The sequence below is a fragment of the Thermothelomyces thermophilus genome, chromosome 1, assembly GCF_000226095.1.
Source record: "Thermothelomyces thermophilus ATCC 42464 chromosome 1, complete sequence".
In the NCBI taxonomy this organism is placed as follows: domain Eukaryota; kingdom Fungi; phylum Ascomycota; class Sordariomycetes; order Sordariales; family Chaetomiaceae; genus Thermothelomyces; species Thermothelomyces thermophilus.
This window is the reverse complement of record NC_016472.1, coordinates 3417014-3440118: the sequence shown is the minus strand read 5'-3', so window position 1 is coordinate 3440118 and position 23105 is coordinate 3417014. Positions and strand designations below refer to the sequence as shown.

The 23105-nt window shown below is 57.9% G+C and overlaps 11 protein-coding genes across 11 annotated transcripts; 6 read left to right on the top strand and 5 right to left on the bottom strand.

Moving 5' to 3' along the window:
• Nucleotides 1–257: 257 nt before the first annotated feature.
• On the top strand, nt 258–2272 carry MYCTH_2295866 (uncharacterized protein). The gene has a single exon (XM_003659123.1). It carries the CDS (start codon nt 276–278, stop codon nt 2136–2138), a length of 1863 nt encoding a protein of 620 aa, XP_003659171.1. The 5' UTR covers nt 258–275; the 3' UTR covers nt 2139–2272.
• Nucleotides 2273–2786: 514 nt separating this feature from the next.
• MYCTH_76690 (uncharacterized protein) lies at nt 2787–5219 on the bottom strand (the record flags this gene model as incomplete). Its single annotated transcript, XM_003659122.1, has 2 exons — nt 2787–3062; nt 3150–5219. The coding sequence occupies 2 exons, from the start codon at nt 5217–5219 to the stop codon at nt 2787–2789; spliced, it is 2346 nt and encodes a 781-aa protein (XP_003659170.1).
• Nucleotides 5220–5607: 388 nt separating this feature from the next.
• On the top strand, nt 5608–7598 carry MYCTH_2295863 (uncharacterized protein). The gene is made up of 4 exons (XM_003659121.1): nt 5608–5912; nt 6152–6495; nt 6547–6658; nt 6711–7598. Exons 1-4 carry the CDS (start codon nt 5890–5892, stop codon nt 7249–7251), a joined length of 1020 nt encoding a protein of 339 aa, XP_003659169.1. The 5' UTR covers nt 5608–5889; the 3' UTR covers nt 7252–7598.
• Nucleotides 7599–8289: 691 nt separating this feature from the next.
• Nucleotides 8290–9628, top strand: MYCTH_2295862 (uncharacterized protein). The gene is made up of 4 exons (XM_003659120.1): nt 8290–8310; nt 8396–8505; nt 8567–8898; nt 8982–9628. The coding sequence occupies exons 1-4, from the start codon at nt 8305–8307 to the stop codon at nt 9458–9460; spliced, it is 927 nt and encodes a 308-aa protein (XP_003659168.1). The 5' UTR covers nt 8290–8304; the 3' UTR covers nt 9461–9628.
• Nucleotides 9629–10161: 533 nt separating this feature from the next.
• On the bottom strand, nt 10162–12701 carry MYCTH_76680 (N-acetylglucosamine-phosphate mutase-like protein). Its single transcript, XM_003659118.1, has 2 exons — nt 11723–12701; nt 10162–11666 (listed from the first exon to the last, which is right to left on the bottom strand). Exons 1-2 carry the CDS (start codon nt 12497–12499, stop codon nt 10806–10808), a joined length of 1638 nt encoding a protein of 545 aa, XP_003659166.1. The 5' UTR covers nt 12500–12701; the 3' UTR covers nt 10162–10805.
• MYCTH_2295861 (uncharacterized protein) lies at nt 10224–10686 on the bottom strand. The gene has a single exon (XM_003659119.1). It carries the CDS (start codon nt 10566–10568, stop codon nt 10284–10286), a length of 285 nt encoding a protein of 94 aa, XP_003659167.1. The 5' UTR covers nt 10569–10686; the 3' UTR covers nt 10224–10283.
• A 321-nt stretch (nt 12702–13022) lies between the features above and the next one.
• On the top strand, nt 13023–15180 carry MYCTH_2295859 (uncharacterized protein). The gene has a single exon (XM_003659117.1). It carries the CDS (start codon nt 13304–13306, stop codon nt 15095–15097), a length of 1794 nt encoding a protein of 597 aa, XP_003659165.1. The 5' UTR covers nt 13023–13303; the 3' UTR covers nt 15098–15180.
• A 135-nt stretch (nt 15181–15315) lies between these two features.
• Nucleotides 15316–16052, bottom strand: MYCTH_2029952 (uncharacterized protein; the record flags this gene model as incomplete). Its single annotated transcript, XM_003659116.1, has 2 exons — nt 15316–15929; nt 16022–16052. Coding segments are annotated over 2 exons (645 nt in total), but the record flags the coding sequence as incomplete, so codon positions are not given.
• A 722-nt stretch (nt 16053–16774) lies between these two features.
• Nucleotides 16775–18192, top strand: MYCTH_2295857 (glycosyltransferase family 17 protein). The gene has a single exon (XM_003659115.1). The coding sequence runs from the start codon at nt 16859–16861 to the stop codon at nt 17930–17932; it is 1074 nt and encodes a 357-aa protein (XP_003659163.1). The 5' UTR covers nt 16775–16858; the 3' UTR covers nt 17933–18192.
• Nucleotides 18193–19154: 962 nt separating this feature from the next.
• On the top strand, nt 19155–20187 carry MYCTH_2295856 (uncharacterized protein). Its single transcript, XM_003659114.1, has one exon. The coding sequence runs from the start codon at nt 19812–19814 to the stop codon at nt 20100–20102; it is 291 nt and encodes a 96-aa protein (XP_003659162.1). The 5' UTR covers nt 19155–19811; the 3' UTR covers nt 20103–20187.
• Nucleotides 20188–20234: 47 nt separating this feature from the next.
• On the bottom strand, nt 20235–22014 carry MYCTH_76670 (NADH:flavin oxidoreductase/NADH oxidase-like protein). Its single transcript, XM_003659113.1, has 2 exons — nt 21102–22014; nt 20235–21008 (listed from the first exon to the last, which is right to left on the bottom strand). Exons 1-2 carry the CDS (start codon nt 21801–21803, stop codon nt 20412–20414), a joined length of 1299 nt encoding a protein of 432 aa, XP_003659161.1. The 5' UTR covers nt 21804–22014; the 3' UTR covers nt 20235–20411.
• Nucleotides 22015–23105: the final 1091 nt, after the last annotated feature.

The following is a 23105-nucleotide window of genomic DNA, read 5'->3' as shown; positions in this document are numbered from 1 at the left end:
CGAACCACCTCGTCGTTTCCTTCTCCCTTCCCTCTCTTCTTCCTCTTTGCCCACCCTTCACTTACACCAAACGGAGCCGGCCTCCACCTTTGCCTCCTCGCGGAGCTCTCTCGCACACTAATTCTATAATCTGCTGTGTGTGTGTGTGTAAGTGTGTGTGTGTTCGAGACGACACACACATCTTGACCGATCGCCCAGCATGTCCACGTAAGTTGCCCTTCTCTGTTCTCTCACCTCTCACCTATGGTTCTTGGGGGGGGGGGGGTTCATCGGGGATGCTGACGAGCAGTCCAACTCTCAGTCTGGCAGCGGATGTTACCTTTGACTTCACCTTCCCATCATGCGGACCGGCCACCCCGCCGAGCTTCACCTTTGACCCGTCCCTGCTCGAGGTCCCATACCAGGCCGGCCACTCGCGCTCCAGCTCGCAGGCTTCCGTGTACTCGTTCGAGTCGTCCCCGGCCGACTCGGTCACGGCTCCCAGCACCGCGCGGACCACCCCGGCCCGCTCTCCCATCCGGACTCACGGGCCCCTTCTCCTGCCCAAGATCCGCAGCCAAGACCAGGCCATGATCCCCCCGGCCGTCGCTCCCCGGCCCACCAAGCGGGCTAGGACCTCTCCGGCGCCCGCCCTCCCCAGCAGCAGCAGCAGCAGCAACAACAACAACAACAGCAACAAGAGCGCCTACCGTCCCACGCACACTCGCAGCCTCACCAACCCCGAGACTATCTCGTTCTCCTCGGCGCTCTCCTTCGTCCCCGACGACAGCAACCCGGCCCCTCTGCTCTGCTCTCCCGTCAGCTTCACTCGCGAGTCGTCGGTGTCGTCGACGCCGGCCATGCACTCGAGGCGGGCGTCGTCATGCAGCCTCGACAACGTCGCCGTCGAAAACTACTTCCCGTCCTTCCAGATGCCGCCCGCCCCCGCCGCCGCTGCCTACATCCCGGCCCGCGCCAGCAGCAGCCCGACTCCTCCGCCCCAGCCGCAGGCCCTCCCGCAGCCCGAGCCGTCGTTCCTCTACCAGCAGTTCGTGCCGCAGCCGGCCTCGCCCTCGCCCCTGGCCCCCGCCGCACCCATCACCCCGGCCGTGGCCCCGGCCCCGGCCACTACCCTCTACTCGTACCTCACGGCGCCCAACCCGGCCCCGTCGCTCGTCCGCACCCTCTCCTTCCCCCTCCGGGATCCGCACACTAAGCACTTCTGGTGGGACGTCCGGCAGGTCCGCCCCTGGACCGACTTCACCGCCGCCTCCATCCTCTCCATGCCCGGCGCCGCCGCCTGCCTGTCGGCCCCGATCCCCTCGGCCGTCCTGCCCGCGCCCGTCGCCACCCAGCGCCACCCGGAGACCGAGGCGGCCCTGCACTCCATCTACGCGGCCCACTACCTGCCCAAGCTCAACGCGGCGCTGGCCCTCTGCTCCCAGCGGCCCCTCCAGCTCTCGGTCCCGCCCAACAAGACGGCCGCCTACCAAAACCTGGGCATGGCCACCGACTGCATGTTCGTGGCCAACGCGGCGGGCGAGTCCTCGTCGGCCGCCGCCATCTTCGGCGGCAAGCCGACCGCGCGCGTCGTCGGCCTCGTCAAGAGCTTCGACCGCTTCAACACGGGCATGCGCGCCGAGGGAAACGTCAAGCGCGTCGAGTACCTGCGCGGCCTCGCCCACCTGCACCACGCCATGCGCGAGCACGGCTGCCGCTACGGCTTCATCCTGACCGAGATCGAGCTCGTCTTTGTCCGCAACGGCACCGAGCCCACCCCGCACTTTGGCTTCCTCGAGGTCGGCTGCGTCCAGCTGGCGGCCGCCGCCGCCGCCGCCTCCGACGACCTCGACGTCCACGACGGCCTCGGCCCCCTCGTCCGCCCCGACGAGGCCAAGATGACCGCCTGTCTCGCCCTCTGGGGACTCTGCATGCTCGCCGGCGACGAGCCCATGCCGGGCCACGCCCACTGGAAGGCCGAGATCGGCGCCCCCGCCGACGGCACCCGCCGCAAGGCCCTGCCCCGCGACGCCTGGATGCCCCAGCCCCAGCTGGCCGAGAAGCGCGAGGCCAAGCGGGCCCGCGGCTGGATCCTGCCCGAGTGCCCCGTCGGCCGCAAGGAGGTCGGCAAGAGGGGCGTCAAGTACGGCGCCTGCTGAAGCAATATTTTTCTTTTCTTTTCTTTTTTTTTGGGACCTTGATCGCTTCTTTCTCTTTTTCTTCTCTTCTTTTCTACCTTTTTTTTGTTTCCCACAAGTTTTTTTGCTTCGATTTTTTTATAACTAAAGTTATAAGTTGCCGGATCAACAACAACAACAACAATGATGTTGGAGAGTCTGCGACTCGTTCCACGACACGCAAATAAAAAACAACAACCGCCACTGTGTGGCTGCTTTACGGTTGTACATACATAGAAATGATTCTTTTTATGCCTTGCAGCATCGCTGGGGCTTGATGACGTTACGACTGGTTCGCATGACCGTCACGGCTTCGGGGGTTGCATCGCATACAAAGGAGAGATATATAAATATGATTGGGATACGGGACACGGGAGTTGAAGGGTAATTCGTCGTTTTTTTTCTTTTTATCTTAATACAACTGAGAATCATCAGGAATCTTCGGCTCGCTTTTCCTCTATCGTGTGATGACGCGAGAAGTTGCGGGGGTTTCACAACACGCTGAAACGGGGAATAATTATGTGACTGCCCTCATTCTCTATAGACACAGAGGTCATTCATCGTTACCACTCACTCATAACCTGGGTATCTATCTAACATGGCCCTCGCAGACCCTCTGCAAGCTCAGCATCAGCACCACCGCTCCCAAGGCTCTCTCCACTTCACTCCCAGCAACTCAAAGATGCGCTTCTCGTCCCTTCCCTCCAGCAACTCGCCCTCGGTTACCTTCCCCCTGTTCTTGCCGCGCATCACCTCCTTGTACAACCCCCTCTGGTTCAGCCTCATGCCCTTCTTGGACGCAAGCAACCGCATGCTACGGTTGAAGATGTCGTTCCCGGTGAAGTAGATGAGCGCCGCGCCGTATTCGGACTCGGGAACCAGCAGGAAATCGATCCGGCGCCACACCTGCCTCTGTTCCGTGGTAGCCTCACCACCAGTACTACCGCCGCCGCCGCCAGCGCTAGGTTGGTGGCCCTCTTCCCGTGGCAGAACGCAACAACCGTGCCATTTGCTCCCCGGCCCGTCCTTTCCCGGGCGCTGCGCATGCAGCGCGGCGAGCGTCGCGACCAGGAACCCCTTGCGCGTCAGCACCGCGATCAGCTCCTCCAGGAACGGCACCAGCTCGGCCGACGAGCTGGTCCCCTTGCGGGTGACGATGATGTCGACGTCGCCCGAGCTCTCGGCGCCGCGCCGGTAGCTGCCGCCGACGAGCAGCTCGACGCGCGGGTCGAGCAGGGCTGCCTCGCGGCGGACGTAGGCGAAGAGGGCGGCGACCTCGGCGCGGGGGATCCGCGAATTGAGGTCGTCGTAGTGGTCGACGCCGATGCGCTGGTTCGGGGTCAGGTCGGCCTTGAGGCGGAGGTCGTCGAGTGTCCGGTAGCCCTGGGCGATCCACTTGTTTGCGCGGCTGAGGCCGACGTCGTATACGTTGAGGAAGAGCTCGAGAATGCGGTCGAGGGGCTCGTCGTTGGCGTACTCGAGTCGGCGCAGCCTGTTGGTACAGGCGATCTCTTCAATCTTGGCGGCGAGGCGCCGGCCAATGTTTGGAAGACGAAAGGCCTCATCTTCCGTCGTGATGCGCGTGGGTTGCCGCCGGAGTGTGGCGATGGCTTTGCGGTAGGCCAGAGTCCGCCAGGTGTCGTTGACGCGTGCGTAGTAGTCGCACATCTTTTGGAGGATCTCGATGGTATGGGCGTTGGGGTTTCGGGCGTCGGCGGACCTGTCTTTGGTCCCCCCGCGATTGCAGGCGAAGCGCTCCTCGAAGGGTATCTCCTTTGTTGCGGTACGGCTGGCTCTGGCCGTCCTTTTGTGGGCTCGTTCGTCCGCTGACCTCACCTCGATTTCGGAGTCTGATGCCTCCTCAGCATCCTTGACCGACTGAAGATCGTCCTCCTCGGCGTCTAAGGGAAGATCTTTGTACTGCTGAAGGAGTTCGATACACTCCGACAGCTCGTCCTTGGTACTGGTTGTCCCTGGGGGAGGCGGAGAAGGAGCCTTGCGCGTGGGGTTGCAGCTCTGATGATGTGAGAGACTGGCCTGGGGGATGTGAGCCTCGGATGTGCTACCAGCGATGGCAGAGGAACTTTTGTGCGCCATATCTGGCTGCGTATCTCGAGCGCGTCCGGGAAGAGACGGTTGTTCAATATCTGACGAGGAGTGCCTAGAGCTTTGCCTGATTGATTCTCGAGGTGCTTTGACCTGCAATGAATGATGAGGACTCTGAGAAGTTTCGGGCACGGCCTGGTCAGAATCGATCTTGTGCTTCACCCCAGGGAAGCCCGTGACCCTGTAGCGGCTCTGGTCTGGATTGAGAAGCGTGCGGAAAGAGATGCAATCAATGGGATACTCCTCGTTGACAATGACCAGGGAACCCCGAGCGTCAGAGCCAAGTAAACCTTCAATGTCCTTGTATTCCAAGTGCTTGTCCACAACAACGTGACTCGCGTTGGCCAAGTTGCGGACCCATTGAGCCCCATGCTCCTGTGCCTTTCCGATGCGTAACTTCCGTGCAGGGGCAATGTCGTTGTTTGGGACGTAGAAGAAAGTGAGACCCTGGAAGATCTGGGCCGCTTCGGGCACCGACTTCGTTGATGGCTGTCGTTTCCGCTTCCGCAGCGCTGTACTTGCCGAAGGGGATTGGTCAACTGCCGGTGAAGAAGGCGTCGGAAGAGTTGTACTCCTCCTAAGAGTTGCAGGCAGTGGAGGACGAGCAGTGTCTGGGACCGGTGTCTCTTTAACCACCGATGTTGTCTCTGCGGGAAGCGGCTCGACCGCGGGGGCATTTCTGATACCAGGTCTTCGAGCGGCCGGGGTAGCTTCAATAATCCGACCGGCCGGCGTTGTTGCAGCTGGAGTAGGCATTGAGGCCGTCCGACGTCGATATGTCGGAGGCATTCGCTTCGCTGCTGCTCCAGCCTTCTTTCGCGAGCCGAAGAAGGCGCGGCACTTATCCCGGTGGTCTCGTTCTTTTTCATCCATCTCATCGTTCCCATCGCTCACATAGTCGAGAGCTTCAAGCTGATCAAAGAATGCAACCTTCTCACCAAGCGACGGCGACTTCATCTGTTTTTGGGGTCCGAAACGTTGGGCATCGAAAAGAACATCCGAGCTAAGGGCAGTTTGGCAATGCGGGGCACGATTCCACATGTTAAAGGCATCTCCTCCTGCTCTGGTTGTCTGAGCGGCAGGTGGCTGCCTGTTCAATGCTTGCGGATGATCTCGGCCTATACTCTGTACTGCCTAAGGTAACGGATACGACTCAGGTTGTTAAACTAGATCTCTTGGCAAACGCGTTTCTCTCTCACAGGCCGGCCGAATGCGGGGCAGTGTTCCCGCCAACTTCACACGCAGTCACGTGTACTCCAAATCTGCCAAGAACGGGATCAACCCCCCCTAATTGCTTGGCACTGATTGGCTCTTGGGTGCGTTTCACTGTTCCAGGTTCCTTCCCCTTACTTACCACTAGTATCGACGACGCCACAAATGCTGGCGGCAAGAGTTCTGCGCGACAAATTGAACCGACCGGTCGATTCAATTTGATTGCTCGACGTGAACAGAGTCGTTACCACAAAGATCGGACTTCAATCGTGCGCCTATCGACTTCTATCCTCCATCCGCCCGGTAGCCGACCAGCTAGCTCCCTACGCTCTCTTCTTCCCGTTCTCTCGCAAAGGAGGTGTGATATTTTCCGCCGACGTCCAGAGTTCTGGCCTCCACGAGACCATCAATTGCAATGTCCAACCTGTTTTCTGGAATGTAAGTGTTTACATTGCTTATCATGATCCTCGCGGATGCTTGCTTCCTTCTTTTTCCCTAAGAGGTCGTTTACGAAGAGGTTATCGCTGCCAAAACCTATGCCGTGGTCCTCTCGGGTTTCACATGACGTTCGCGGGATGAGACAGTGGGACAGGCCTAGGTCTTGCGACGGCACATCTTCCCACTACACGACCCTGCGGTGAACGCTGAGCAGCGAAGTTGCTAACCGTACTTGCTAGCAATGCCCGGTTGAGGGGAGCCACGGGCAAGGGCAGCACGAAGAGCCCTGTATCACCTTCCTCGGACGATGGCCACCTCAACCCGCCCAGGGGCCTCTCACAGAGGAGCAAGTCATCAAGCAACTTGTCAGCTAAGGCATCTCAAATGCCAGCGTCGCCTTCGCTGCCTCTGACCCCTGGCCCAGGGGCCACGGGCGACGAGGTGTTGAGGTCCTATCGCCTCCCACAGCCCTTGCCCATGTGGCTCAACCCGGTCTATGCGAAGCATATCGTCAAGGGTAACTTCATGACTCTCAGCAGCAGACCCAAGACGGTCGAGCAGGGCGAATGGATGGCACACCAAGGTATTTCCTCCTCCTTCCTCGTCAAGAACTATGGTTGACTCTTGACGGTAGTTGTTGAGCATTATCGCAACCTTTGGAATTTTGTCCATGTTGTATATGCTAAGGAGGCCAACGGGAAGAGTATCTGCAATGCTACTACGTGCCCCCGGATGTCTGCCGGACCGTAAGGTGCTCTCCCTCTCGCGGCGTGGCCTAGATGCTGACCCCAGGTGCAGAAACCACTCGTACACGTGGCTTAACAAGACGGGTGACCGTTATGAACGCGTCGAGCTGCCAGCTATCGATTACATAGTGCTGATGCAGCGGTGGATCTCGAGCAAAGTGGATGACACCAACATCTTCCCGACCGACCCCGCCAGCGTCTCTTTCTCCCACAATCCCAATATCGCCAATAGTGCTCTTCTCAACAATCCGGACGAGTGGATAGGCAAGCGCAGCGGGTTCCCCAAGGAGTTCGCCGGCATCTGCAAGACCATCTTCCTACAGATGTTTCGAGTCTACGCCCATCTTTACTGGGCTCACTTCGTGGAGCCCTTCTATCATCTCAACCTGGAAAAGCAGCTCAACAGCTGCTTCAGTCACTTCATCTTGACTGCCACGACGCTGGACTTGCTCAAGCCTCAGGAGCTTGAGCCAATGCAGGCCTTAGTCGACCTGTGGGCCGCTAATGGCACGTTTCCACCGGAGTCTAAGGCCTACGAGTATGCCAACCTAAAAGTGGGCACACGGTTATTGCAGATGGCAGGCATGGCTTGAAAAGGGAGCTGGAACCGTTTTGGCTTGGTTTCGAGGTTTTCTACATGCATTATCGGGCGTTCGGATGTTAGGCGGGCAGCTCCGCCCAAGGGAATTCGTGCTGTTTGGGTGTTTTGGGAATACAGGAAATGGGGGCCACCAGGCTGTGCAGATAGAGTTTACGCAAACAGACACTTCCTCCGCAGGCGGACGTGACGACATCAAGCAGGCCAAGAAGGTTTACTCTGTGATGGCTCTTACATTGGTGGGGTCCGTTCCGTCTATCAGATCTGTGCCTGGCTGATCATCTCAAGTGATAAAATCCCGTGATAAATAAAGCCTTGTTTCAGAGGCAACTGTAAAAAAACACAAAATGTGGAAAGGAAAGGGAGGCGGGGAAGGAAAGAAAAGGAAAGCAGAAAAAAAACCGAATTGAAACTGAAGGGGCAACTTGGCCCTTGCCACCGCGCGTATCTGATATGATAGATATAGATCTCTTTACCTAGGTGAGCATGGACTTACCTTCTGGTTCCTTTCTGCATTAGCGGCTCGCTTGAACTTAATGTACAGGCACTGCGGGGCAACATTCCCCACATTCGACTCGCGGAAACGCCCTGGGATTTCCACCCAAATTCTCTGCGCAAAAAGGCAAACCCAAGTCCAGACCCGTAGGCCTTGCCCATACCATCAACGTTTTTTCCCCTCGCGGTCCTGCTTCTTTTTTTTTTTTTTTGGCTGAAATATACAGCGGTTCGGTCACATCTTTTACACGCCGATAGTTTCACTATTCTACGCTTTACTGGAGATCAGAATGGCTGGTGATGATAGCATGGACATTGAGGTTGCCGAGAGGCAGCTCAAGTCTCTGGACCACGCGGAGCAGCACTACTTCAACAGGCAAGTCTCGACTCGGTTGCTCACAGATTCACGGTAGATTCACGGTCGCGCACCAATGCTAACTGTTTCGCTCCAGCTACAACCACCATGGTGAGCCGAGCATTTATTTTGGCTGCCCCGCACAATCTCTCCTTTGGCTAACCTTGGCAACCCCGCGATAAAGGCATCCATGAGGAAATGTTGGTGTGTATTTCTCGCTTCCCGTCCATTCCTCATCCCTCAAACTCAGGACAAAGCTCAACTGACGTGCTTCGTATGCCTTTTGTAGAAAGATGAGGTTCGGACAAGGTCCTACATGAACGCGATTTTACAAAACAAGCATATCTTCAAGGACAAGATCGTGCTGGATGTGGGCTGTGGTACCGGCATTCTCTCCATGTATGTCCCTCTCCCTGGCCACAGAGACTACACAAGCAGTCGCTGATGGAACAACTCTCAGGTTTGCGGCCAAGGCCGGCGCGAAGCACGTCATTGGCGTGGATATGTCGACCATCATCTTCAAGGCGCGCGAGATCGTAAAAGTCAACGGCCTGTCCGACAAGATCACGCTGATCCAGGGCAAGATGGAGGAGATCAAGATGCCCTACCCAGAAGTCGACATCATCATCTCCGAGTGGATGGGGTACTTCCTCCTGTACGAGAGCATGTTGGACACGGTGCTGTACGCCCGCGACAAGTACCTGGCTAAGGACGGCCTAATCTTCCCTGACAAGGCTACCATCTTCGTCGCTGGTATTGAGGACGGCGACTACAAGGAGGAGAAGATCGGCTGTACGTTTTTCCTTTTTTTTTTTTTTTTTTTCACTTCCTTGGCCCAGTTCACCGCACTTACCGATGCTAACCACACCCCGCAGTCTGGGATAATGTCTATGGCTTCGACTACTCCCCCCTTAAAGAAACCGCGCTCTCGGAACCCCTCGTCGACACGGTCGAGCTGAAAGCCGTCGTAACCGACCCAACCCCCATCCTCACCCTTGACCTTTACAAAGTCAACCCGTCCGACCTCTCGTTCAGCTGCCCCTTTGACCTGACAGCGCGCCGCGACGACTTTATCCACGCGCTCGTGGCGTGGTTCGACATTGAGTTCACGGCCTGCCACAAGCCGATCCGCTTCTCGACGGGCCCGCACACCAAGTACACGCACTGGAAGCAGACCGTCTTCTACCTCAAGGACGTGCTCACGGTGCAGCAGGGCGAGAAGATTGAGTGCTCTCTGCACAACCGCCCCAACGAGAAGAACAAGCGCGACCTCGACATCAAGATTGAGTATAACCTCGCGACCGAGGACCCCAACCGCCAGGCCAGCGGGACCTGTCTGTACAAGATGTGCTAGGCGCAGCCTTGGAAGGGTGACGTGCCGGACGAGATAGAGTGGCTGAAGAGGGCCGTGGAGGGATGGCTTGATGACTTCCGGAAGCTCATCTTGGCATTCGCCATGTGGACTGCGTCGCAACTGGATCGCCACGACTAGAGAAGGTTCAAACTGGCGTTTTTTTTTTTTTTTTTTTTTTTTTTGCTGTTGGGTTTATATCGCCCTTGCGAGAAGCGGTGGCAGCGAGGAGTGGAGGAGAGCGAGAGAAAAGCAAAACTGACACCCGAACAAGCGTGGCTCATGATTATGAATGAGTGTCTTGATGGATAGGGATACCCGTAAAAGTGGGCGAATATATTAGAGGGATCTCGTTTGTTTCAATCTTTCTTCTGCTGCAGTCCCGGTTGATGATACTCCTTGCCACCGAATTTTGTGCGAGTGACGCCCCTCTTTCGAGTCCTCAACGAACTAGCATCGTCTTGCTTGCTACCCCAATATCGTGGACTTTTTGCCTTCTTTCGCTATCTGCGGAGGCTAACTGGTCATCATGGTCATGTGCGTCATCGTCATAATCATCATCATCCTCTTCTTCATCGTGTTGTCGCACCATACGCACTCTCCTATACCAGCCCGTGTACTTAGAACCGCTGACAAGAACGGAGCAGAGAGAGTGCCAAGAGAAACCAAGGTCATGAGCAGAAACGCCCAAAAAAAAAGGAAGTAAAAGGAAAAGAAAGAAAAAGTCAAGCGCTATTCTTTTTCCCTGACTGCATCTGCCTGTTCAACTTTTCAATCCCTGGTCTTGTCCGCCGGCGAGTTCTGGGAAGTGATAGTTTCGTCCCGGTTATTGGCCCCCCTGGACATCTTCGGTAACATTGCCCAATGCATCATCCATAATTTTCTTAACCGCGATATTCTGCTTTTCTTCGCTGCTCTCCCCCTCCCCATTCCCATTCTCCTCCGTCTCCTTCAGTTCTAGCGCTTCCATTTTTGGTCGTGAACGCCAGGTCTCCAGATACGACTTCGACGGCACCAGACTAGGATCAGGTGACGGCTCCCCGCTGCTGAAAGCATCATACTTCGGAACTGGAATACGCAACCTCTTCCTCTCCTGGATATCCTCCTCCATCTCGAACACAAAGGTTTCCGTCGTGCTATACCTGCCGAATGAATCAAGCCGCGAGTGCGCGTACTGTGACTGGGGCTGCGGCTCGGAGAACAACGAGACGCTGCGGTTGCGGTTGCGGTTGCGGTCAGGGCCGTCCACGATGTTGTTTCTCTCCTTATCACTGCCGTTGGTGTCGAGATGGAGAGCCGAGAGGGTGGAAGGCTCCAGGTCCGAAGACGAAACGGCTCGGTCCCGACCCTAAAGGGCCCCGTAGCGCTCAATGATCCTAGCGACGCGCTCGGCAAGCTCGTTGGCCTCGGAACGGGTGGCCGCCTCGGCATAGACGCGGCAAGCGTTCTCGGTGCCGCTGGCTCGGGCAAAGGCGCGCGCGTCCTTGTACTTCTTGACTGCCTGGTCTATCTCGTCCTGGGCGCCCTCCGGATGCAGCAGACGTCGCTCGGCATCGGTCGTCTGGAACAGATCCTTATTGCCCACCTCGACCCGCACCAGGCGGTTGGGGAGGTCAATGTAGGTCATGGCCCAGTCACGGAGCGACCAGTTCTTGTGCGCGAGGATCACCTCGACCAAGAGCATGTCCGAGATGGCGTCGCCAACCGTCTGGTTGATGAGATCTCCCAGAGCAGCCAGCGTGTCGAGTGCGTCTTTCTGGGCGGGCGATTGCGGCTCCTTCTTCTTGAAGGCGTTGAGGGCGTCTGGGGAGAAGAGGACGGTGCCGTGGCCATTGGCTTCGAAGTAGACCCCAATGTCAAATCCCTGAGCCACATGGTGGAGATGCTTCACGCCAGTCGGAGTGCAGATCACGGGTAACCTCAGATGCTGGGTGATGTAGTTGGTGCTGGCGCCGTTGGCGTAGGCGGTCTGCACGACGCCGATGCGCAGGTCGTCCTTCAGGCCGGCACTCTCGACAAGGTCGCCAATGAAGGAGGCGGCAAGGGAGGAGATGCGGTCGCCGTCCAGCATGACGAAGCCGCTCTCGGGGTCTACCCAGTAATAGATCAACCTGTCGGCGTCACCATCCAGGGAGCAGGACCTGAGGCCGGGCTGGGGCTTGGGGGTGGGCGGAGCTCTTTGCTTCGTCTTGACGAAATCGGCACCGCACTGAGCGATGGGTTAGCAAGACCTAAAATCATGAGTAAAAAAAGCGGGGTACGTACTTCAAAGTTGAGAACCTCGGGACGGAGGACATCGTCGTTGACGACCTTGACGTCAAAATTAACCTTGTCTTTGGGAATATATTTGAGGAGCTCGGTCAGCTTAGGCCCGCCAACACCGTTGGCGCAGTCCACCTGTAGCGTCCCGTTGATCTTCCTGCCCTTCAGGGCGCGGACGAAAGCCTCGGCTAGTTTCTCATAATATCCGACCTCGCTGACCTTCCCGTACGATAAAGGCGTGCCCTCGCTGTTGGTTGCCCGCACGAGGTAGTGCAGTTGGGGGGTGGTGAGGATCTTGTAGTCGACGGACTCGGCCTTGGTGGCTTCGAGACCGTCAGCGAGGGCCGTGACCAGCTTGTGGCCCGAAGGTCTAGTGTCGCGGCCGTAGATGACCTTGGCAGGACTCTTCAGATCGATCTTGAGATCCGTGGCCAGCCTGTTGTAAACCTGGACGAGCTGTTCGTCGCTTGGGGCGTTGACCAGGGCCGTGGCGTAGCGCTCCCAATCCTGCTCAAGCATATCGCCTAGGGGGTCGACGATCTTGACGCCGTTGTCGGCGGCCGGGTTGTGGCTGGCGGTGATCATTACGCCGATGGCCTGCCCGTTGAGCTTCCGGCTCCGAAGCGACGCAAGGAGACCGACGCGGTACGAGATGCCCTCGAGAAGGTCTGCCTTCAAGCGGAAGCCGGCGGTGCCGTAGGTGTAGAATTTGCCCTTCTCGAGGGGCACGATGGGGTGCTTGGCCGAAGCCTCGAGGATTTCCTTGTCATGGTTCCCCATCTCAAAGGGCGGTGTTGTGTTGGCTCGGGGTTGAAGCGAGAGGTATTCCAAGGGGGGATCGAGAGGTGATTTCAGTGAAGAAATGGAAGACCAGAGCGAGTGAGGATGACGCAATATCTGGCAGGTGTTGGCTCAGTTTGGTGCCCCAGCTGTTTAAGCGGCAGAGCGATGGAGAGGAGAAAGATCTGGAAGCTACGGTGGGATACGAGACGGTCTGTTGATTTATGAGAGGTCAGACTCGGGCGGTGGAGGGCCCCCCAAAGTACAGCTGCCCCGCGCTGAGCTGTTGAAGCGGGGGTTAGGTGTGCACCGTTAGGTACCGCCTAACGGGCCAGTACACTACTGTAACACAACATAGCAGGGACCTGGCATGTGGGGACGATGATGCTAGCCTAATTAGGAAAGGCGCATCGTACTTGCAAGCACCTTGCTGACCATGGATGGAAGGGGCTTGGCAGAATTGATGGCACTGAAACGCGTCGCTCTGGGAACCGCGACTCGCTCTCATCCCATAGCCACCTGCATCTCGCATTAGCATTAGCAGCAGCAGCAGCAGCAGCAGCAACAACTCAACGGTGGGACGATGCATCGGCATATGGAAGCCTGAAATGCTCAGCTCGGCTAACTTGCTAGAGTGAACCTTGCTGTTCTCACCTCCAATTTTCTTGCTCTATTGCCGGGCTTCATACGCTCGTTTGTTTGTTTGTTAACTTGCCCCGTTTGCTTCCTTTTTTCCCTTCCTTTCTTTTCCCTCTTTTGTAGCTTCCTTTTCCTTCCACTTGCTTCGAGTTATTGCTCATCGAAATGTCTCAGAACACGTGTGCCAACCCATTGTTTTTGGAGTGGGTCAAAGAATGGTGGGAAACGGCCAAAGAGCGCAACTCGAAGGGTGTCACCACCTACAAGCACGCCTACGATTCGCTCAAAGCTTGTCCCATCGCCTTTGAGCACCCCGCGTCTCTTCAACAACTGAAGGGCTTCGGACCGAAACTGTGCGAGCGTCTTACCGAGAAGCTGAGGGCACACTGCGAGGAAAATGGCTTGCCCATGCCTCCTCATCCAAACTCCAAGAAGCGAGCCGGCAGACCTGCAGCTGTCCAAAATGGCGCTGAAGAAGAGTCCGAGCGGCCGGCAAAAAAGGCAAAGAAGGCCAAGCCATACGTGCCAGCCTACCGCTCCGGGGCGTATGCACTCATCCTTGCACTCTCAAAGCCAGGCCAGGAGGTCGTAGGGATGCCCAAGGCTGAGCTAATACACGAGGCTCAGCCGTACTGCGACTCCTCGTTTACGGCGCCGAGCGATCCTGGCAAGTTCTACACGGCATGGAATTCGATGAAAACGCTGTTACAGAAGGAGCTGGTCTACGAGCGAGGCCGGCCTTTGAAGCGGTATGCCCTGACGGATGAAGGGTGGGAGGTGGCCAAGAGGATACGGGAAACCGCTGTTCCCACCGCCACCGCCACTACCACTTCAAGTCTATCCGCCGCAGCTTCCGGGTCCAGCAGACCAAATGCGCTGCCTTCGATGGCTCCGTCAACACTCCCTGAGCCCATTACCATCGACGATGATGGGGAGGACGACAAGGACGTCGCGTCTCCTCAACCACCGGGGGACTTGGATTTCAAGAATGTAGTGGCTGATGGGGCCATCGTAACTGGGGATACGGCGCTGCCGAATTTCACTCCCATCAGGCTAGCTCCCGGCACCTTCACCGTGGAACTGCTCCTGGACAACCGGGAGATCAGAGCTAAAACAGTCCGAGAGTACATGCAGGAGGAGCTAGCAAAGCGAGGGGTAAAGCCTATTGTGCGCTCTCTGGAGCTGGGAGACGCTCTGTGGGTCGCGCGGTGCAAACAGCCGGGCTGGCTGGCTCGTATGGGCGCAGAAGGGGACGAGGTGGTGCTCGATTGGATTGTCGAGCGAAAGAGGCTAGATGACCTTGTAGGCTCGCTCAAAGACGGCCGTTTCCACGAGCAGAAGTTCCGGCTCCGGCGGTCGGGAGTGAAGAACGTCATCTACCTCGTGGAGGAGGTCAGGGTGGACGCGACGCATTTCCAGAAGTATGAGGAGGCGGTTCAGTCGGCCATGGCGTCGATGCAGGTGGTTGACGGCTACTTCCTGAAGCGGACGCAGAAAATGGACGACACAATCCGGTATCTGGCGTCTATGACCAAGATGCTCAAGTCAGTGTACGAGGCCAAGACGCTGTACGTGATACCTACGAGCGTCCTGACTACCAAGAACTACCTGCCTCTGCTGAAGCACCTCCGCGAGACGCGACCATCGGCCAGCCATCACATCAGCTATCCGGCGTTTGCTTCGCTCGCTTCCAAGTCGCAGAACATGGCACTGCGGGACCTGTTTCTGAAAATGCTGATGTGCACCAAGGGCGTGACCGGAGAGAGGGCGATCGAAATCCAGAAAGTCTGGAAGACGCCCTACGACTTTGTCAAGGCCTTTGAGCATTGTGGGCCGGGCGAGGAGGGAAAGAGGCGCAAGATGGACCTTGTTGCCAATAGGCTAGGGCATCTTGTCGGGCGGAAGAAGATAACCAAGTCCGTGAGCCAGAAGCTGGCAGAGGTATGGGGCGAGGCATGATGTATTGAACATGTACTCTTCCTCGTAGAGATTTGATCACACACGGTTATCTAGATACCCAATCATAACAGCCAAATGTCAATACTATTGCGCAACCACAACATCACGCCCTCCTTCAATTGCGATAATTTTTTTGAGTCTCCCCCACCTTCCTATCCTACCGTCCGTCAAGCCGAGCTCCCCTTGATTCCCTCGAGGACCTTCTTCAACAGACCGCCATCTCCCTCCTTGAGACCTTCCAGATACCCCTTCAAGCTCTTCTCGACATACTTGGCCGTCATGTCGACCTCGACGTTGACCGTGTCGCCGACCTGCTTGGCGGCCGTCACGATGCGCTCCTGGGTGTAGGCGATGAGCATGACCTCCCACCAGCCGGCCTCGTCGTCGACCTTGGTGACGGTCAGGCTGGCGCCGTCGAGGGCGATGAAGCCCTTGTAGACGACGTACCGGAGCACGTCCCGGCTGGCGGGGGCGAGGCGCAGGGTGACGGCGTTGCCGTCCGGGGCGCGCGACAGGATGGTGGCCGTCGTGTCGACGTGGCCCTGGACGAAGTGCCCGCCCATGCGCGTGTCGGCGCGCACGGCCCGCTCGAGGTTGACGCGCGAGCCGGCGGCCAGCGAGCCCAGGTTGGTCAGCCGCAGCGTCTCCGGGGCGATGCCGACGGTGAAGGACGGCGTCGGAGACGGGGTGAAGGACGTCACGGTCAGGCAGACGCCGTTGACGGCGATCGAGTCGCCCAGGTGGGCGTCGGACAGCAAAGGGGAGGTCGGCGGGAGGGTAATGGTCAGCGAGGTGCCCCCCGTGGAGTCGGAGCGGTTGAGCTCGGCGACGGCTTGTCCGGGGCGAGAATCAAGTTTTAGTCCCGTAGCCCGGGAGAAGATGTGAGGAGGGGGGGGGGGGGAATTGGGGTTGTGGCGCGCTTACTGCCTATTTCTTCGACTATTCCGGTGAACATTGTGATGCCTGTTCAGCTAAACTCGGAAACCCGGTGAGATGAGTGTAGATGGCAATGAGCGACCTCGGCCTTTAGGATCCCTGGATGGTCGGGCTTGTCAAGTGAGCAGAACGTTGTGGCCCTGGAGGCTGAAAATGGATGGAAGGTCTAAGGACTATCAGTCTTTTACGTCGTTCGTTAAGGTATATGAGAATCTCTGTTGATGATTCACCCGAGTTTGTTGACACTCGGCGAGTTGAATAGCGGGAGGGGGGTTTACCCGGCCATAGTGGGGTTCTCGCTCGTACATACCCCGCGACTGCAATCGGCCTCGTCACCATATCGCGGAACGGACGGGGTTAGGGTTTCAAAAGCCGGGTATGTTGAAGAACCATCTCAACTCTAGGTCTTTTGAGTTTAAGTGCTTGTAGTATGTGGACGTGAATGCTCGAAGCCGCCGTTGGAAACTCAATCCGTGGGTCTTGCTTGCACTTCACCCACACCTTCCCGCGGTTCTGAGCCATGGAACGATATGGTGCGCGTAAGCCCAATAGGGAAGGTAACTATCAGCTAGCCGCTCATCCCAACGTAGGATTACCCAGCAGTTTGCTAGCGTGAGCTCTCCTGACAGGCTGGCAGCGTGCTCCTGTGCCGCTCTTGCCAAGCCAATCAGACGGGCAGTCTCACCATAGTGTAGACGGAACCGGCAGGCACCGACGATTTGGCGACAAGGGGCTCGTAGTTAACTTGTTTGTTTGTTTAACGGAACACATGGAAACAACGCTCAAGCTTCGCTCGCGTTCCTTCCCCATGAGAACCGAGTCACCATGTCCATGTTGCGCGCATCGCGGCAGCCATGGCGTTGGGTACGGGTAGCGGCCGTGTTCTGCATCGTGCTGCTTATCCTCAGCGTTGCCCGCGATAGTCAATCGCTCTCCGCGACGACCTGGGCCTCTCAAGATGACGAGGCCTCGGACATCTGCCGCCCGCACGGCTGGAAACCCTTCCGCACAAAGGACCCCGGCAAACCACGCAAGGTGTACGACCTGATGATGTTCAACACGGAGCTTGACCACCTAGAGATCCGCCTCAACAGCACGTGGGACGAAGTCGATTTCTTCGTCCTGGTCGAGAGCCGCAAGACATTCACCAGCCACGAGAAGCCCCTTACCCTGCTCGACAATTTCGACCGATTCGGGCCGTACCATTCCAAGATGATATACCACGAGATCGAATACCCGCCCGACTTCAAGCCGCGCAGGGCCTGGGACATGGAGGATCACCAGCGCAACAGCATGCTGACCCAGGTCTTCCCCCGCCTTACGGGGCGCCACGAACCGCAGGAGGGGGACGTGCTTGTCGTGTCGGACGTGGACGAGATCCCGAAGCCGTCGACGCTGCGCCTGCTCCGGGCGTGCCACTTCCCGCGGCGCCTCACGCTCTACTCGCGCTTCTACTACTACTCGTTCCAGTGGCTGCACCGCGGGCCCGAGTGGCCGCACCCGCAGGCGACCTACTACCAGGGCCTGCGGCGCACGCTGCGGCCCAACGACCTGCGCATCGCCGACGGCGGCATGCGGCCGTTTCGCGAGTGGGAGAAGGGCGGGCTGGCGAACGCGAGCTGGCACTGCTCCTCGTGCTTCCAGACGGTGGGCGAGCTGCTGGGCAAGATGGCCTCGTTCTCGCACACGAGCCTGAACGCGGAAAAATATCGGGATAAGCAGAGGATCGTGGATCATGTCAGAAAGGGGATCGACCTGTGGGATCGTGAGGGGGAGATGTTTGACCGAGTGGAAGGGAATACCGATGTGCCTCCATTCCTGTTGGAGAATAGGGAGCGGTTTAGGTATATGCTCAACAGGGACGGGCCGACGGCGGGATTCACAGATGTAGAGGTATAGAAGTATGGCTGGTGCTGGTGATCAAGCACACACACACACACAGAGACGTGGATGAGGTGGCTCGACGAAGTCGTGATGATGTTGGAGATGGATGTGGTCAATAAACACATGGCCGCACGCAGAGCCAAGATAGCCAAGAAACGCTGTAAAGCGCATGTATCCGTCCATTCTTGGCAGGTAACTCCACCATCATCACCAAAGCCCTCGGTACTGACCGCCCTCGCCTAAGTGAAGTCTTCTATCCGTACTAGATCCCTTTTCATCGTTCGCACGGTTGGCGACGCGATGCACCAGACAAGCCCGCACAGTCGGCGAGGTGTGATGGCGTCATCAGGGATCTAAAGTAATCGCAGCACATATGCACCGGGCCGGCCCGCTTTAAGGTCGTTCGTTCCCTAATAGATTGCTGACAGACGTTTCAGACAGATTCCGTGGAGAGCAGGTGTCTCCTGTCTCACTGCGTGGCAGGATACCACTTGGCACCAGGGCGGTTGATGCCCAAGCGTACCTGGGCCGTAATAGGTAGGTCTGGTCCCGTCGGGCAGACGTTTTGGCTGTGAGCGGCTCAGTCGAGGAGAAGAGGGATGAGAACGAAGCCGCCAATCGTGGCAATCAAATACGCAGCCAACTATCCTCAAGTGGCCCCGTTTCTCTCCCCGCACGGCCCCTCCACGCAACAGTGACCTCAGGGCAGGCGTTAACCACGCGATCACTGCCACCACTCCACATGCCTGACGCTTACTACATACATACATACTTACCCTTAAATAACACAAACTCCGGGGTTCGATTGCCTACGTTGTCTGACGTACTGAGAGACAAGTGAAGCAACCACACCCCACCAGGCTCGAAGCAGCACCTTCCTTCTAACTCATCGTGAACACACACAAGACCTCTCCGGAGTAGGAATCATCTCGCCCGTCTATCCAACCATGGGTTCCGTCAGCGAAGAGAGTAAAGAACAAGAGCCCTTTACGGTGCTCCTCACTGGGTTTGAAGTGAGCGCGCCCGTTCTCTTATCCCCTTCATGAATTGTGGTTCTCGCGCCGCCGAGGGAAGGGAAGGGGGGGGGGGGGAGGGGGACAATTTGTCGCGCTTGCAATTTGCAGTCCCGTGAGCCCTCGGAGAGGACATGAAGCACAAAAAGAGGGAGAAGAGAAGTAGTATGATATGTATAATTTTATAATACCGATGACTGACCCTTCTGCGTCCTGTTTGTTTCTTTACACAACCCGCGCGCAGCCCTTCAAGAGAGACTATCCCGTCAACCCGTCCTGGGAGATCGTCCGCTCCCTCCCATCCTACCTGCCCCCCCTCCGCGCCAAGGTCCCGCCGCCTTCTTCTTCTTCTTCCCCCGACGCCCCGTCGCCGCTCACCCTACCTCCGGTCCGCCTCCTAGTGCACCCGGCCCCGGTCCACGTCAGCTACGCCGCCGTGCGCGAGCTGGTCCCCCGGCTCTGGGGGGATTCCGGTCGGGGGGAAAAAGAAGGAGAGGAGGAGGAAGGGTCCTCCTCCCCCGGGAAGAGGATCGACGCGGCGATCCACGTCGGCATGGCCGGGCCCCGGCCCTTCTACAGCATCGAGCGCCGCGGCCACCGGGAAGGCTACAAGATGCGCGACGTGGACGGCGAGCTGCTGGCGGACGACGGCGGGCGGGGGTGTCGCCGGCCGCGGCTGGCCGCCGGATCCGGGGAAGGGGAAGGGGAAGGGAAAGGGGTAGGAGAAAGAGGGAAGGAATGGATCTGGGAGGGCTTGCCGGCGGAGCTGGAGACCGCGTTCGACCTGGAGGATATACTCTCGAGGTGGAGGTGGCATAGCCCGGTATGTTTGTTTCTCTTCCCTTTTCATCCTCCTTTACCTCCCCTGTTACTCTCTTATTATGTTTTCCTGCTCTCAGCGAACGCTGACAGCGACAAAGAGGCATCTGGACTTGAGGATTTCGGAGGATGCCGGACATTACCTATGCGACTTCATCTACTACTCGAGCCTGGCGCATCTCGAAAAGGCCGGGGAGAGGAGGAGGGTGCTCTTCCTCCACGTGCCGAGCGACGCCTCGGACCATAGCATTGCGGTGGGGAGAGAGCTGCTGTTGCAGTTGGTGCGGTCGGTGGCGGAGAGCGAGTTGGCCAGGAGAGAGAAGGAAAAGAGCAAAGCCGAGGGCGCAAACTGAAGAGCTCTCGCTCGGTACGAGTACTGAAAGTTTGGTTGGCGCGGCGTTGTGGGCACTGAGGGTTTCAGGATCACATTTCTCTTTTTAGCATATATACGGATTACTCATGACGACTTGGTTAACGATACTTAAAAAGAAACATATTGCTAAGCTGAAAATTTCTATGTAATTAGCGCGCTTGCTAGTCTAAGAAGGCAGATCGAAACGTTTCTCTCTAAGGTTGCCCTCCGCAGGAAAAAAAAAGAAAAAAAAAAAAATAACCGCCAACGCCCGTAGATGCAAGCATGCTTCACCCTCCAATGTCTCTCTTTACAGGTGCTCCTTCTTCAGCGGGGCACGGTGGTACTGCACCGGCCCCTGCACGTTGACGCCCAGGAGGGCGGCCGTCTTGAGGACGAACTCGGGCTCCCTGAGGAACTGGCGGGCGACGAGGACGAGGTCGGCCTTGGTCTTGGTGCCGTGCTCGCCGTCGACCTCGACGGTGCCGTCCTGGCGGCCGGCGAGGGAGCCGTCCGCCTGCACGACGCTGCGGGCCATCTCGGCGTTGGTGACGAGCCCGACGGCGCCGATGGCCATGGACGACCTGCCGGCGCGGCGCAGCTCGGCGCGGATCTCGGCCGCCATGTCGATCTGGAAGTACGGGTGCAGCTCGATCTTCTGCCGCGGGTTGTTGCCGCCCGAGCTGACGTCGAGCAGGTCGACCCCCAGGTCGGCCAGCAGCGGGGCCAGCCGCTTGCTCTGCGCCAGGTCCCACGACGGCCCGCCCGTGTACTCCATCCACTCGGTCGCCGAGATGCGCACCAGCAGCGGCATCCCCTCGGGGATCGCGGCCCGCACGGCGCGCACCACGTCCAGGAGGATGCGCACGCGGTTCTCGAAGGAGCCGCCGTATTCGTCGGTGCGTTGCTGTTGAGCCCGGTTTGTTAGTAAATAAATCCCGATTATTACCGATTACGGCCTCAATAAAAGGTCCAAAAAAAAGGGGGGGGGTAAGAAACGTACGTTGCTGATGGGCGAGAGGAACTCGGAGATGAGATAGCCGTGGGCGGCGTGGATCTCAATGGCATCGACGCCCGCCTGGACGGCGCGCCTGGCGGCGTCGGCGAAGGCCCGGACGAGGCTCTCGATCTCGGCGACGGTTATCTCCTTGGGGGTCGGGTAGCCCTCGTCCCAGGGGATGGCGCTCGGGGCCCAGAGGTTGTCGGGCCAGCCGCCGACGTCGGGCGTGGCGACCTCGTGGCGGCCGGGGACGACGTGCCAGGGGCCGAGGGTGCTGCCCTTGCGGCCGGCGTGGGCCAGCTGGACGGCGATCTTGTGGCCCTGCGAGTGGACAAAGTCGGCGATGCGCCTCAGCGGGGCGATCTGGCTGTCCTGCCACAGCCCGGAATCCTCGGGCGAGATCCGGCCGTTCGGGGTCACGGCGGTGGCCTCGACGATTGTCAGGGCGGCGCCGCGCAGGGCAAAGGCGCCGAGGTGGACGAGGTGCCAGTCGGTCAGGTGGCCGTCGTCGGCCGAGTACGTGCACATGGGGCTCACGGCGAACCGGTTCTGCAGCGTGAGGTCCCGGAGCTTGAGCGGGGTGAAGAGCGTCGGCACCTGTGCGCCCGTGTCCAGGGCAGTGCCGGCGGGCGGGTTCTGCGCCGGCGTGTAATAGGGCACGCCCGGGGCGGGAGTGCTGGCCGTGGGCTTCTTGAGCGTCATCTTGACTGCAGACTCGCGGGTGTTGTCGTCAACGGACGAGGGAGGTGATTGTCGTCGAATTGAGCAACGGCAGAATGTTCCGGATGCAAAGAGAGGGAGAAAGGGGGTAGAGACTGTGGGAGGGTGAAGTCTCTTATCAAGGTATACTTCGGAAGTCCTAACACACACACAAGACCAAGAAGTCGAGGGGTGGCCAATGAGGCGCGAGGTGAACGACGAATTCGTCTGAGCAGGCGACAGGTCAAAACAAGGTTTGCATTTCTGGGGGATATATATATGCTTGGCCTCCCGAGACTTCTCCGGGTTAGGCACGGCGGGGAGACCTAGTAGTGCCTTCTTGAAACTTCAGTGACGATCTGCTTCCTCATCCTGCTTTGATAATTCTGGGTTTTGATAATTTCTTAGCTGATAAATCAGATCGGGATGTTTCTACATTGGTGGAGAATCGCTAAGCTTATTATTGATCGAATGGGAAAAAGAAGATCCGCTGCTTTGTAGCGGATATTGCAGTAGTACACTACGTAGAACTGCGTAGTTACCAAGTTCGTCAAGTACGTGTAGTTTTGGCGGTAAGGCGTCTCCATCGGGGTTAGCCGTCGAGTTCCTGAATGGCGCCATTCTGGTCAAGGGCCGTGGAGCACCTGCTGAGTAATTATACGTCGTTGTTGCGATGTAGGGAACACCGAGAGGGGCACTTTCTGCTGACTCGCTCGGCATCGTCCGAAAAGAGTGGCCCCAATCATGCAGCCGAGAGAGTACCTCACGACGAGGGCAGAGCCGCGGCTGCATGCTCTGTCGAGCAACCCAAGGTCTCGGGGATACCTCGCGTTGTTGGACTTGGTCACATCTGTGTACCGTATGTACATACGTCATCCCGGGGGTTGTCCCTGGCACATGGCCGTTGGCCCTCTCGGGGAAAAAAACGTGGCTTCGATGCAAGATGGTTTGTTTGCCACATTAGATCGATCGCATTGGCGCAGTTGCTTTTTTTTTTCCCCAGCATCGAAATGGTTGATGAATAATCAAGATTACCATCTTGTGCGGACGTACTTTAGTCCTGTGGCGGGTGTGGGCTCGTTCCATGCACCGTTTTTCTCCTCAAAGAAGTGTAGTGTGGTGTGGAAGGAGGTGGAAACAAGGCAAAAAGAACTTTCCACGTCTGAAAGTTTCAGATGCAAGTGCATGTCATTGCGGGGAAATTTCGGGCAATGACCGACAATACACTACGCTAGCCGAGTTCCGCTTTGCCGAAACTGTCAACCACGGGGCAAGCACCTACCTAGCACAGTAGTACCCAGCACC